Source organism: Vespula vulgaris, chromosome 8 (assembly GCF_905475345.1).
Source record: "Vespula vulgaris chromosome 8, iyVesVulg1.1, whole genome shotgun sequence".
NCBI lineage: Eukaryota > Metazoa > Arthropoda > Insecta > Hymenoptera > Vespidae > Vespula > Vespula vulgaris.
The window spans coordinates 6,540,426-6,554,773 of NC_066593.1; the positions used below are offsets into that span (position 1 = coordinate 6,540,426).

The 14,348-nt window shown below is 34.2% G+C and overlaps 2 protein-coding genes across 6 annotated transcripts in view; one reads left to right on the forward strand and one right to left on the reverse strand.

The window, feature by feature from the left end:
* The window catches only part of LOC127065750 (furin-like protease 1), a 175,464-nt gene that overhangs the window by 135,003 nt on the left and 26,113 nt on the right, over window positions 1-14,348 (forward strand). For all 5 annotated transcript variants that reach the window (XM_050998543.1, XM_050998544.1, XM_050998541.1 and 2 more), the window contains exons 3-6: window positions 8,416-8,637; window positions 9,397-9,525; window positions 9,820-9,985; window positions 10,921-11,093. In XM_050998543.1, the coding sequence (XP_050854500.1) occupies window positions 8,416-8,637; window positions 9,397-9,525; window positions 9,820-9,985; window positions 10,921-11,093 (690 nt within the window). The remainder of the gene's footprint in view (window positions 1-8,415; window positions 8,638-9,396; window positions 9,526-9,819; window positions 9,986-10,920; window positions 11,094-14,348) is intronic.
* Window positions 757-7,594, reverse strand: LOC127065755 (dynein axonemal intermediate chain 2-like). The gene is made up of 5 exons (XM_050998551.1): window positions 4,281-7,594; window positions 3,891-4,068; window positions 3,122-3,553; window positions 2,250-2,529; window positions 757-1,779 (listed from the first exon to the last, which is right to left on the reverse strand). Exons 1-5 carry the CDS (start codon window positions 4,372-4,374, stop codon window positions 1,372-1,374), a joined length of 1,392 nt encoding a protein of 463 aa, XP_050854508.1. The 5' UTR covers window positions 4,375-7,594; the 3' UTR covers window positions 757-1,371.

Genomic DNA, 14,348 nt, shown 5'->3' on the forward strand with positions numbered 1-14,348 from the left:
TGCGAATAGCATAGTCTACTATCATCGAATCGGCTGCGCATTCGAGCGCTATCATCGACTTGGCTGTCTTGAGTGGCATAACTGCGTAGCGAGAACTCGATTATAGGTCAGCGGTTTGTCGCTTTTATTAACTCTGACTAACGTTCACGCCCCAAATCTCACTGTTCGGCATTATCCTCCTTGGCAATTCAATTACCTCATTAGCCTGGATTAATGGCGCTTACTAACGAAAATAGGTCAGAAGCGACGAATATTTTGCCTTGTAAACATTCCTTTCTATCACGCGAATCTACGCTCGAAATTGTAATATTTACAAATTTTATTATTTTCCATTTCTTTTCGATGAACGAGGAAAGGAGGGACAAGATATTAAAAAAGGAACGTATAAAAAAATCAATTGCTTTCATCACTCATCGTTATTCCTATAACAATTTATAAAATGAAATCGATAAATTAGTCCGAACTCTCGCAATTATTGCACAAAAGATAGTGTCATTCTTTTATCGAAATTGTGTCTATAGAATCTATAGAATTTGCTGTTTGATCTCTATCGGTCGGATTCCGTAATTAGATCGATCGAAGATGACGAATTAGCAGGATCAGTCATATCAGCTAGAAATGTGGACTGGTTCTACAATTTCTCGTCCAATACACGATTCGAATAATCTCGTACTAATGATCTACATATATACTTATCTAGTAGAGCATCGTTATTAGTTATATATAAAATATATATATTGTATCGAATATTTTTGAAAATATCGTTCGATATATTCGATAAGATATTTATTCGATAAGACATTAACTATCTTGAAAATAATAGAACATTTCGAAGGAAACCTCGATTATTTTCGATCATGATTATAATAATGGAATAACAACGACGAATTCGATTAGAATTATAATATTATAATTTGCGTTACCTGCACAACAGATTTTCGGTTCACAAATATCCATCGAACAAATCTTCAATGGTATCTCGCTAAGAGCTCGCCTCCTTCTACCTTTCCTCTTGATTAATTCTTCAGATTCGCCAATTTCTTCATCGAACTTTGCGCCGATTTTCTCAAGCGAAGTGGAGACAATCGATGTTTTTCGTGGAGTCTTTAAAGTTAAAGCTATTGGCTTTTTCGCTTTTTTGTTCTCTATTTCTTCCTCTTCATACTCTTCCTCGATTTTAATTATCTTTTTCTCGCGTTCGATTTGTTCGGTTCTTAGATAAGCGTATATCCTCTCTATCTCTCTGCTATCCTCCGATTCAAAAGCTTCCTTCTCCTGAAATAATGGAATACGTACGAGGATCGAAATTTTAATCGATACATGAAACTTTCATATATCGAAGATAATTTTCTCATCATTCATCATTTCCTTTCATTTATATTTCGTATTAATGCAATATGAAACTTTGAAAATGGGATGAATTGGACCGTGTAATTTCAATTCGAATAGTTCGTTGTTACATAAGTTCTCCTTAAGGCGAAATAAAGTTTCCGAAAAAAGCTTAGTAAAAGTTAAATGAGACGTTGAATCAGGTTGTTCAAATACCGCCTCCAATTTAAGAAAATATTGTTTCTCCGCTTCGATTATTTCTTCATCATCGGCAAACGGAGGTCCATGATGTTTTTTTACTCTCGACCTTCTTGGTGTTTCCCTCGATCCCCTTGGTCTGCTTCTATACTTTGATTTTGAACGTCGTGGAGGTACATGAGTAATCAGCAATGTCGTCTCTTTTTTTCGAGCTTCCACTGCTTTTTCATATAGACTACATCTATCTAGATACTATGAATAGAAAAACAGATAAGGATGATTTAAATGTCGGATATTATATGTATGCAAAAGTTTTATAATCAGTAAGCATCCTTCCTTTAAAAGATATTCAAAAATTTAAAAACGTTTGTATACGTTCTATGTAATATATACATGATATGCAAACATCGTTACGTTGGTTAGGATTTCCTTTGACTGTTGAGCAAAGTTAGTTTTTATCTGATTTCCTCTTTCATTTCTTATACTTGAGCTGAATTGAACTCAGTACTTTAAAAAAGTCGTTTGAAGTTGCCTCTTGCAACAACAAAAATCAAATGAAAAAGGTATTTCGACTGAATTACTGTATCGATTCGTGTTGATAAATTTAAGATACAGCGTTCATCGTTTCAATTTTTTTCTTTTTTTTAGGAAGATCAAACAACCGAGTAAAGTTAGGACTTTTTCCAGAAATATATGAAAATGAAGAACGAATAAAAACTTACCGATAGAAAGAAGGATTTGTCATGGGGAAATGTGGTAGTAAATAAGCCTCCACATAAGACGAAATAAACATTTCCATTAACGGAACCGATGCCCAAGATATTACCATCGTTGTGAGGTTTGATAGTTGTTAAAGATTTCTTACAGATTTGAATTCGATAGGTCGGTGTTCGTATTCCTTGGAATAGATCATAAGCATCCAACGTACCTTCCGTATTTATCGTAAAGAAAAGAGATAATCTGGATCTGCTCCAACATGTTCCTGTCAGGAGGCCTAATTTTCTGCAAAGGCACAATCATTATGTCCATTTGCGAATAAGAAATGCGACCTTTAAATAATCGTTTAAAGTACTCTCAACTTTGAAAAATATACATGACAAAAGTCTTGAAAATGTTTCAAGGACCTTTCAAAACTAATAAATCATTCTATAAGTCTGTTTAATTACTTTCAGCGAAATGAACATGCTAAACTTTTAAATTCTTTTTTATAAAGAAAGGTTGAAATGTATGATGGAAAGATGTACAAACCAAAGTACGAGTAACTGTATACTTATATATCTACATTACGTTACAGAAAAAAGAAACCATTTTTATTAATCGGACAATATTCATTTTTAGAACGATGTTAATTAAATATGTTTTACTTCTTTTGCCAAGTATACTAAGACTGTAAACTTTTGGAACACTCGGTACAAAAATGGAAAAGAAAGAAAATGAAGTAGTAAAGCGATAGGCTCCGATCGATTATTTCAAAGTCGTCTTCAATACTATACCCGTCAATTATCGAAAGTATTATGGAGCAAATGAAAAATTCTATTCCAGAAAAAAGTCCTTTTCCAAAGGAAAATAAATCCTACTTGAAAAGGATCATTACCTTGTCGTCTTGATCAGACAATGCTCTCTGGTTTCCTCTGTCCAAACCTTGGCATGATTGCTGCCGGTAGTCAAAAAGTTCTTCAAAATAGTAGGATTTCGATCGATGCTCAATACTGGTCCAAAATGACAATGGTATCTCGTATGGAGTTTCTCGGAATTTGATATAGCTTTTCTATTGACGTTCACGATGATTCCGTTTTCGAGTCCAGCCAAAAATTTACTACCCATGGTAGATTCGTATTGAAGTACGGTGATAGGGATAGATTCATTTATGCTCTGTCTCTCGGGATTTTGCAAGTCCATCACTAGAACCTCTGTTGGCTTTCTCAAATTCCTAATGTCCCACCACTTGATTGTGCCACTGTTAGACGACGAGAAGAACTCGGTATTGGTCTTGGAAGTGATCCAGTACGCCTGGCTCGCTGGATTTCTTTGGTTGGATGAAACAAAAAAAGCGATGATTACGATCACCTTCGAATTACTTTCGACTTAGACAAACATCGTATGTGTTTAAGGCAAAGTTTTTTTAAATTGTATTATAATACCTCTATCAAAATCTTAATGAATTAATTATTCCTCGTTCGAGATTTTGTTATCTTTGTGACAAAAAAAATATTTTTTTTTCTTTTTTTCTCTTTTGCTTTTCCCTCAACGAATCCCTTTTTTGACATAATCTTATCGGAATGCTATGTATAATCCTGAATCGTAAATGGCCCGAATATCAGGTGAACGAACATCTGCCAAAGTGAGATATAATCCCAGCGCACCTGTGACTGTTCAGAGGTACCGATATTTGCACCGGCGAATCACCGGTTCTTGTGTCCCAGCTGCACACTTGACCGGACATCAAGCCACTTATCAGCAACGACGGGTCACGTTGATTAAACTCGATAGCCATAGACGCCGAAGCTGACTTTAGGATCACCGACGGTTTGTTAGGTCTTTCTACAATGTCAGAGAGAGAGAAAGAGAGAAAGAGATAGTTAAATATCTATTTTATGTATTACATATAGTTTTCGATATTGTTGCATCGTCGAAATAATTATCTTGCAATTCTTTTCTGTATAAAAATTATTTCTTTTTTTTTTCGTTCCTATCGTCTATATTCTAAATCAAACGATATATGTAATCAAAGATTAAAAATAGAGATTATATACCGATGTTCCAAATGTAAGCGTTCGGGCTCAGATTGGTTGGCATCTGAATCCGATCTTTGAAACAATATGCGACAGCAAATTGAGGTCTGTCCATTGACCAACACAAATGATTAACAGGTCTCACGTTTAATTCTTGATCGGAATACGTGCTTATGATCCTGAAAGAAAATAAAAGTTTTCTAAAAGGCTTAAATATTTATTTCACTCCTTTTTTATCTCGTCACTACCTATATATTACTGGAAACGTATGATTTTCCAATTGTAACCACCATAAATCGTATGCAAAGGATGCCCTTACACGAACGTTCTCGTCACCATCGTAGTAATCTCGTACTACGTATTGGCATTCTCGGATTTACTATCCTACTATTTCCTCTCGTCGAATCGCAATTCGTACGTGTTTGTATCGTGCGTCATGAGATAAAATGGCTTGCTAAGTTTTATGGTGGTATCACCGCATTATTCGTCGTAGGGTAGAAGTAACAAAATTATCATTATTCTTTAAAGTCTCGCACTAAGATTACTTTTGTCATAATGATTTTTTCAATCTTTTAATAATTAAATGTCGATTAAATTTAAATCGGATCGGTACGCATATGAAAACTTGAAAAATTAAATAAAAAAATATATACATAAGTTTATTACTTGAAAATGATATCTTAGATCATACCTCATTTCAGGAGAAATCGTTAATTTCGTAGGTATCATGTCATCGAAGTAATTATCGTAAATATCGATAGTGTTATTTTGCAATATGTAATGCTCCATTGTCTAAGATAATAATAAATTATAATGATTTTAATAAGTTTTCACGGTGGAAAAAGAAAACTATATTGCTTACTTCCATAAGTGAATTCATAGACGTAATCCAACTGTCACTTTTCATGAATCGTTGACGAAATCTACGAACTGCCTCCTCGTCTAAAGGATTTATTTCCTTCGGCCAACTACCCTCGAAATGTCGTATTCCCGAATTTTTTACTTTTGCGTACTTAGTCTGAATCTGATTATACAAACGAATAAAATAGTACTAAAAGCATGAATTTATAAATCTGATTCTTAAGTCAAGTTTGATGTAACCTTGTGGAGTGCGTATTGTACTGCTTCTTGAGTTTCACTATTAATTATACGTTGTTTAATATAGCTTTTGTTAAGACTCGGGTCTGGAAAGATATTTTCTTCGACGATCGGCCCAACGTCCTCGAAGAAACATTGCTTGCCAAATTGACTTCTTTTTTTAGTGTAGACATATTTGTTATCCATTATTTTCCAAAAGAACTTTCCAACGGGTTTAAAAATAAAAGAAAAAAAAGAAAAGGTAGATATTAAAGGGTATCAAGGAAAATAGAAACGAAAGTAATGATAAAAATGCATCGATTATAAAAAAGAATCGGATGACATCGCGTCTTGTTTCGTTGAACTGTCGGAAGTTCTTCGAGTAATTGTCATATTCTATTCGACTCATATCTGTGTTCGGTTCGAATGCAGGTAAAACTTATTTTTTCTTTTTTGTGTTGTAAGATTTGAAATAACGAAAGATCGCAGAAAACTCGATCGTGATTCATTCTCGCGTTTCATCCTCGAAATCCTACGCATAAGTTTCGTCTCGCACATGTCGACCGATCTATAGTGGGCGTAGTCCTTGTCGATATAGGATTACGATCCCTCGAATAGCATTAAATTTACCAATCAATGCGCTCGCACAAGGCCGCAAATCGCGTAAGCTACGATGGTGCACGGTTTCTACTAATGAATAGGAGTTGCCGTGCAGTCCCTGTTGACATCATTCTAACCGATATCGATCGATTGAGAACAGATATCGAGAAGTACCGTACGAAATTCGAAGCTTCTCAACGAAAGCAGTTAATAGGAATTCGCATTATTATCATTCACCTATGAGTCGAACAAAATTTATTGATCTCGAACAAGCTTTTGATCGGCTATTGAGCAGATCCACTATGTTTGAAGCAACTCTATAAACGACTGAAGATTCTCTCTCTCTCTCTCTCTCTTTCTCTGTCTGTCTGTCTGTCTAAATCGTTGCGTGTCCCGTTTCCTCGAACTAGCATTCAAAGATTCACTTTCAAGAGAAACCCTTCGAAAGCTTAAATCTCAGCTATTCGCCAATTGGCCAAAAGCTTCCCTTTAGATATATGTATAGGTTCGACGACGTGCCATTACTCATCGATCAATTAGCTGATATTGCAAGCAACACGATATCTCCGTGAATGCTGAAACTATGATATCAAGTTACCTATCGCCTTGTCTCAACTCGATAATTTCTCAACGCATGCTACGTCGTATCCTGATCGTACAACATAATAACTGATAAATAAAAGAAAAGAATAAAGTCATTCTAGAAGAACGATTTTATCGGAGGAAACTCGTCGAAAATATCTTTAACATTCACAGATGATAATCTTTGTCGATTGGAAAAGCGTTCGAAATTTTTAACTGCCGATGCTTTAACTCTCGCTAAAAGCATCTATTAAGAAATAATGCAACACCATTTTCCATCGTACTCCGATCGCGCGATAAAGCAATATACCATTTGAATTTATTCGATGAGCTTGTAAGAACGCGCTAATACTTTACATAGGATATCCCGTTGAAACGCGCTTCGTGTAACGAGCTTGTAACGAGGAAATGAGGCTGGTATGAAAGCAATGCGCATAATAATCGTCCAAAGACTGGAGAAACGAGACAAATAGGAGATCGTGAAAGGATAAAGCTTTGAGGGAGATAACGAGAAAGCGTTGAGAATAACTAAGAGAGAAAGAGGGATATAGTCCTTTAAAAATATGACGAAAAATAAGTCGAACGTTAAAGTTATCCCATCATTTTTAAAATTTTTTAAACGAGACTTTCTTCTTTGATCTATCGATACAAACGATAGAATCAATCTTAAAATTGTATAAATTTTATGTTCTGATATTTGCATTATACGCTAAGAAAAAGGAAAAGCTATTGAAAGACATTCCAAGTATACTTGTCTGTCTTGAACTTTACTTCTTATGAAAGAACCAAGTAAGTCTAATTATAAAAGGCATTATCGAAGAAAAAGTATCATTTAGCGTCTCTCTCTTTCTCTTCTTTTCTCTTTTTCTATTACTCTTATTACTCTTTGTTTGCAAATTAGAAGGAATGAGAACTGTTAAAGGACATTGATTTTAATCGATGTTCGACACGACGCTGTAAAGGAAAAAATGGGACTGCGGAAAATCGATTTGAAAAGTATGTGTAGCGATCAAGTGTAGAAAGAGTCAATAGATTTTGACGTATGTCTTCATACGAATATTCCTGATATTTTTTTTCTTTTTCTTTTCTTTCTTTTTTTTTTTGTAGAACACACTCTTTTCTTGAAATCAATGTTTCGTTGTTTGGGCTTAAGAATAAAGTAAGATAGAGTAGTATGGGCGTAAGGAGAAAAAGAGAGATAAAGAGAGAAGGAGAGAGTGAGAGAAGAAAAAAGAAAAAAGAAAAAGATGGTCTCGCATGAAAAAGTACGGGCTTCCACGCGACAAATGACAAGAAGTTCTCTCATTTATCACCATCTTTCTTCCTATATTTTCATCGGTTACGTTGCATCGCTTATACGAAAGTGCATCAGAGTACATTGCTTTATGGATACATTTCCCCGTTCGTTGCGTTCAAAATGATAAATCTCTTATGCTTACTAGAATCACGGCGAGAGCTTACCGCTTTCGAAACCTTCGACTAAAGTGTGATTTAACATGGGTTAAAAAGTTTTATACATTGTTATTACAATGTTCAACGATAGATTCGTCACCATGATCGAACAACTTTTTACGCGATCTCTATCTCGAATTCCACCAAAAGAAACAAAGATTGATAATCATACTTTAGGTAGAAAATAATTGATACTCTTGTAGAAAAACAATTAAAATATAAAAAGGTGAAAAACGTTATGAAAATTCGTGAAATTCGAACTCTTATCATAATCAGAACGTTAATTGGAAAGGAAATTTGATAGATATTTTTTTTCTTTTTACGTAAAGGACTTGTGTTTGCTTATGCGTATGCGTGTGAATGTATATGTTTGGAGTGATAAATAAATAAATAAATAAATAAATAATTTTCATCGATGTTAATATCTTAAAATATTCGATTACAGATATTCGATGGTTGGTATCATCTCGAGCATCGATCCGTAATGAAGAGATCGATCGATCCGCACATGGAAGTACATTCCAGACTGATAAGAGATTCTAGAGTTCGTCGAGCAGAACAACAACGAGCAAAGTCGCGAAGTAAACGGGATTTAATAATCAAACGCGGTCCGTCCAATGCGAAAGCTATTTTAAACGACGAAAGATGGCCTCAAATGTGGTACCTGGTATGTTTCTTTCACGTTATATTTCATTTCAATAATATGCAAACATCTGAACCAATTCATAGACCGTCTTTCGTATCCATTTCTCTTAGTAGCTTATCAACACCTAATTCATGGGATCGTCCTGAATATTCTAGGAATTTCTAATATGACAGACGCCTGAATTCTAGATAGATTCTTGTTTGCACCCTCCTCCCTATCACGAGCTACGAATAATTATCATTTATATGAATCGAACTTACTTTGGATTAATTTATTAAATAATTTTTAATATTTCCATTCAATCGCTGCTGTTTGTTTAACAGAATATTTTTCTTTGATCTTATCAAATCTAGCAAAATAATAATCACCTAATAAAAATAAATAACCAGTAACGAATGCAAAAGTTTATAATACTTTACGAGTGAACGATCGATTTCCTTTCTTTCTTTCTTTCTTTTCTTTTTTTTTTTTTTTGTTTACCAACTTTTTTCCGGTCTGAACCATCGAAACCGATCGTTACATATTTTTTATTCTGCTTTGTTCGTACAAGAAGAAGGGGAAGCACGTGAGTGGATTAATGAGAAGCATTCTTTAAATCTTTGCTGTTCGTATATCCGAACTAGTCTTTGGATTCGTGGAAAAATAAGCGAAATGGAGCATGGACGTGCTTCGAAAGACTAAACAATGTTACCGCGTTAACGCATTTTCCTCATTTCTTTTTCTTCGTTATCTACTATTTTTACTGTCTTTTTTTTTTCTCTCTCTACTTCGTTCCTTTAGAACAGGGGAAACGGTTTGGACATGAACGTGCAGAATGCTTGGGCCGAAGGAATCACCGGAAGCGGCGTCGTAGTCACGATTCTCGACGATGGCTTGGAAAAGGATCATCCTGACCTCTACAAGAATTACGTGAGTCTTGCGAATTGCTCACTGTGACTTATTTTATATTTCACGATTCATGTAATTTGAAAAACATGAACGAAATAAGAAGGGAGACTCGAGTTCACTTTTTTTTTTTTTTTCTTTTCTCTCTTATAATTTACGAAGTATTCGAAGAGATATCTCTATCATTAAATATCACTCTTATACGGTTAAGAAAATTTGTAATATTATTAAATTCGAATCATTAATTTTTCCTTAAAAGAAGTAACTTGTTCAACTTGTAAGATAAGATCCATCGAGAGATTAATGTCGAAATTGTAGGATCCTCAAGCAAGTTATGACGTTAATAGTCACGACGAAGATCCTATGCCAAGGTATGATCTTGTGGACAGCAATCGACACGGTACCAGGTGTGCCGGAGAAGTTGCAGCGACTGCCAACAATACTGTCTGCGCAGTTGGTGTTGCCTTTGGAGCAGGTGTTGGTGGTAAGTCTTACTTCAAAGATTCATCTTCATATTCTCCAAGCTAGAAAAACGTTTCCTTTCTCTTCTCTCTTGAATTTCCAGAAAATTCAACTTTTCTCTCTTTCTCTCTCTCTCTCTCTTTTTACTTTATGCTCGCAAAAAACTATTCTCTTCAAATTAGATTTGCGAATTTGATGTAATTTTATTATATACAAAATACCAATGGATATTAAGCCAACATTACTTCAACACGCTGAAGTAGCTATAATATTTAACATATATATTTTTCGAACCGTACATTTTCATGAAACTTTCTCTCTCTCTTTTTCTTTCTTTCGTTCTCTCTTTCTCTCTCTATCTATCTATCTCTTTCTCTTTATGCACTACCTTTTACATTGGTATCTCAACTCGTTGTTATTCTACCTGAAACAAGAAAGAACGGATTTGCTTTTTTTGTGATGAATATTAAAAATACCATTTCATAGTACATACGGAATACTAAAGAATTAACAATTTTAATACTCATGTCAAATACTTTCAGCCCCAATAAACTTCTATACGGATATTTGAAACTTCTTATTGCTTTACTGCAACAACTGATAATGTTACTTTTTGCTTTTACGAAATAAAAATACAAAGAGTCGACTTGCGAATATGAAAGTTCACTACGTTTTCTAACTCATGTTCGAAACGTAATCTAATTTACAAAATGTAAGCGATCTTTATCCGAATAGAGCATGAGGATTACAACTTGCTTGGTATCCTAAGTAAAATCAAAATTGGATTCTATTTCAACATCGTTATCGTTTTGAATTCAACACGTCTGTTAATATAGTATTAATAAATAATTAATGATATCGTTTCTAATCTCGTTTCTAAACGATATCTATAGTATCTTACTTCTTTCATCTTAATATTATCATAAAATTATAATAATATTATAATCATGTTTTCAGGCGTTCGAATGTTAGACGGAGATGTAACAGATGCAGTTGAAGCCAGATCACTCAGCTTGAATCCACAGCATATCGATATTTACAGTGCTTCGTGGGGCCCTGATGACGATGGCAAGACAGTCGATGGCCCTGGCGAATTGGCAACAAGAGCCTTCATCGAGGGAATTACCAAGGTTAGTTTTAGATATAAGTCAATAATTATGAATCTGAATTAATTATGGAAGTTGGACAAATTTATTTTATCATTCATTCTGTTTTATATCGATCTATGTTACGATAGTATCTATGAAATTATCTAAAAAAAAAGAAGATAGTTGAAATTGAATCATTTACAAAGGTTCGTAGCGACGTCGTAAAGGTTTTATTTCAATTCCAAAAATATTCGCGTAAATCAGGATTTAAAATTTCCTACGTTTCGTATATTTACGAGCTTTCAGCTTGAAGATACGTACGTGAACATTGAAACATCGCGATACGGTCCTTCGCATAGCTAGATATACCTAAACAGAAAATATGTCAAAAAAGAAAAAAAAACCTGAATGAATCTCCTAAACATAATAAACTCGAACAATTTATATAGGTGGTCATACAGATTTGAACAAATCAAATCTGTAAGGTAGAAGACCTTTTTTAAATCAGACACGAGGATCGAATTTTCAAAAAGTTCTTTTTATTAATAAATCACTGAATCATTAGATCAACCAAATATACTGTATGTCCAAGAAGAACATAATTCTTATCGTGATAAAAATAAAATAATGCTGAAATTATTGGTGGTATTATACATGTACATATTGTTAGATATTTCATATAATTTATACTTATTACTATTGTAAGAAAAAATTACTATACATTGTTAAGAAAAATGGTAATGTCAGAATAACCAAAAGTTTAACCAGTAGTTACGATAAAAGTTTCCGAGTATTTTCATTAGATACACGCGACTTCTTATCTTCATTTCTTCTGGTTTTTCTTCGTTTTCTCATAGAGTATCTAGACAAAACGTAATAAGACAAGTTTACTAACGTTAAAGAAAGTTTCCTAAACGTTAAAACTTCTCAAAGGTCTAGGTATTTCTTCAAAACGTCATGAAACTAGGATATAGAGTCCGTCGATATCTTCCCCGGAAATTTGATGCAAAGAATTTCAACATAGAAAATATACATGTCACTTTCTCTTCTTCCTCTTCTTCTTAACACTTTCAAGAATTCGAAAAGTTTGACAACTCTGTAGAACTCCGTGAAAGTTTAGCTGAGCTTTTCGTGAACCCACGAAGAGTCTCGAATCTTTCCGAAAAACTTTTCCAGTAGATACTTTCTTATACTTGTTTTTTCTTACTGTAAAACGACAAATCGATAATGGATCGTCTGGATCGGTAAACAAATATTGTCCAAACAATCCAATTTTTGAAAATTAGAAAATTTTGTTAAGAATTTTTTCGTAAGATCGTCTAGAAACATAATTCGATTAGAAATAGAGAGAGAGAGAGAGAGAGAGAGAGAGAGAGAGAGAGAGAGAGAGAGAGAGAGAGAGAGAGAGAGAGGAAGAGAGAGAGAAAGAGTGAGTGAAAGAGACAGAAAAAGAAAGAGAGTAGTCGCAGTAAAGTAGTCCTCGAAGCTACCAGAGCCACCTTAATAGACTCCGAGGGAAAGGTGGAGGTCAGCTCTTGGAAAGTTTCTAATTGGGTGCTTTTAAGTTACCTCAACCAAAACTCTCTTACCCGCACGCATTACCATTTTAAACTCACTCCACTGCAATGTGGCCGTAAGTCATATGCAAATATTAAAAGGTACTTTGGATGCGAAAGCTCGTTAAAGCATCGTTCGAAAAAGAGAGGAAAAAAAAGGAAAGAGAAAGAAAAAGAAAGGCTAGATCTTACGAAGAAGAATACGAGTTCCTCATTCAAGATGTCAAAGTTTTCCCGGGGTGAAAAAAAAGAATCATAACGTGAAATAACTAATTCAAAAAGGTCAGATCGTGAAAATTATTTTCCAACGACGTCAACTTCGCGCTTTTTAAAAGCTCCGATTCGTCGTCCTTTTATAAAACATACAATAAATACGATAAAATGTTGCTTGACGCTACTATTATAAAACTAGATATATCATATAATATATAAAAAAACATGAAACGTAATAGCAGGAAATATTGTGTCATCGTGGTTACGTTTATACGAAATATTATGTGGTACATTGTAATCGATCTTATATTATTCGTAGCTCGAAGAAAATTTTGGAACGTTTATATACCAATTTCAAGGGAAGTCTTCTTTCCATATTGCTCGTTTCCGATATGTAATATTCTTTTTAAATGCCTTCACGTATGCGCATATCGATCGGTAGTCACGCTCGAATAAATTTTCCTCTTCCTTCTTTTTCTGCCGCCAGTACCAAGCTACCCTCAGCAATGCCCTTCGTATTTTCCATAATCCGCTAAATAAATTTACCCGTGTACGAGAACACACTTTACCGAGTTTTGGTACGCGATTTACGAATCTCGCTTTAATACATACTCGGAACCTTTTTACGAGGGTACTCGAATGGAAAATTTGCAACTCATTTTTTGATAATACCCGTTCAAAGGACGTTCGTGTAAAATAACAATAAGACTTTAAACATTTCACGAAACCGCGCTTAATCGTACCATAGGTGAATGGTGAATAAACGACCAGCTTGTAACCGTTATCGGTTTTCGGATGGTTGCTCACTGAGGTTTAAAGCGAGATGATTTCAATTATTCGATGATACTATTGTGGGTTGCCCAAAAGTTTCTTTCGCTATCAACACGCAGTTTTTTTTTTTATCTAACAGCGTTTAAAAACGAAAGAAACTTTTAGAATGATTTAAAAAATTAGGTCATTTCTTTTTTTGTAAACTAACATCTTGAAATTATTAATATCTTGAATAAATTAAGATAGAAATTCAACACAAGTAAATTATCGACTTAAAAAGAAATTTGTATTGTTTGTTATTATTTTACTTTCTATTTGTATTTTAATAATCAATTGAACGAAACACCCTCTTACCGTTAGTATGATTGATAGAAACCCTTTTCAGAACGTCTTCGACTATCCTTTATATCGAATGTAGCCTATATCCGCGATACTGCATTCCTTTGTCCGCGCCGAAAGCGAAGAGAACAATATTGAAGTTCCTTTCAGAAAACAATTTCGATGATCCTCGTCGTAGCGAAATTGCGTTCGTGCTACGGTTCCCTTGATACTTGGCCTCTGGGTATAAGCGACTGGAAACTTACATTCCAATTCTCAACATTTTAATTAACTTCAATAACGAATGAACCTCATCGATGAGTCTAAGCTAATGAAAAGTATAGTTTTCGATATAATTTTCCTTTCGAATATCCAAGTTTGAACAATTTCAATGAGCTATTGTTGTGTATGTTTTGCAAATGTAGTTATACTTCTATAA

Excerpts from the sequence above, each read along its gene's own strand:
- LOC127065755 (XM_050998551.1), bottom strand. The coding sequence starts at position 4,374 with ATGGACAGACCTCAATTTGCTGTCGCATATTGTTTCAAAGATCGGATT. Across the intron at positions 4,069-4,280 it reads CGCTTACATTTGGAACATCG|AAAGACCTAACAAACCGTCG; the intron begins GTATATAATCTC and ends CTGACATTGTAG. Across the intron at positions 2,530-3,121 it reads TGTCTGATCAAGACGACAAG|AAAATTAGGCCTCCTGACAG; the intron begins GTAATGATCCTT and ends GTGCCTTTGCAG.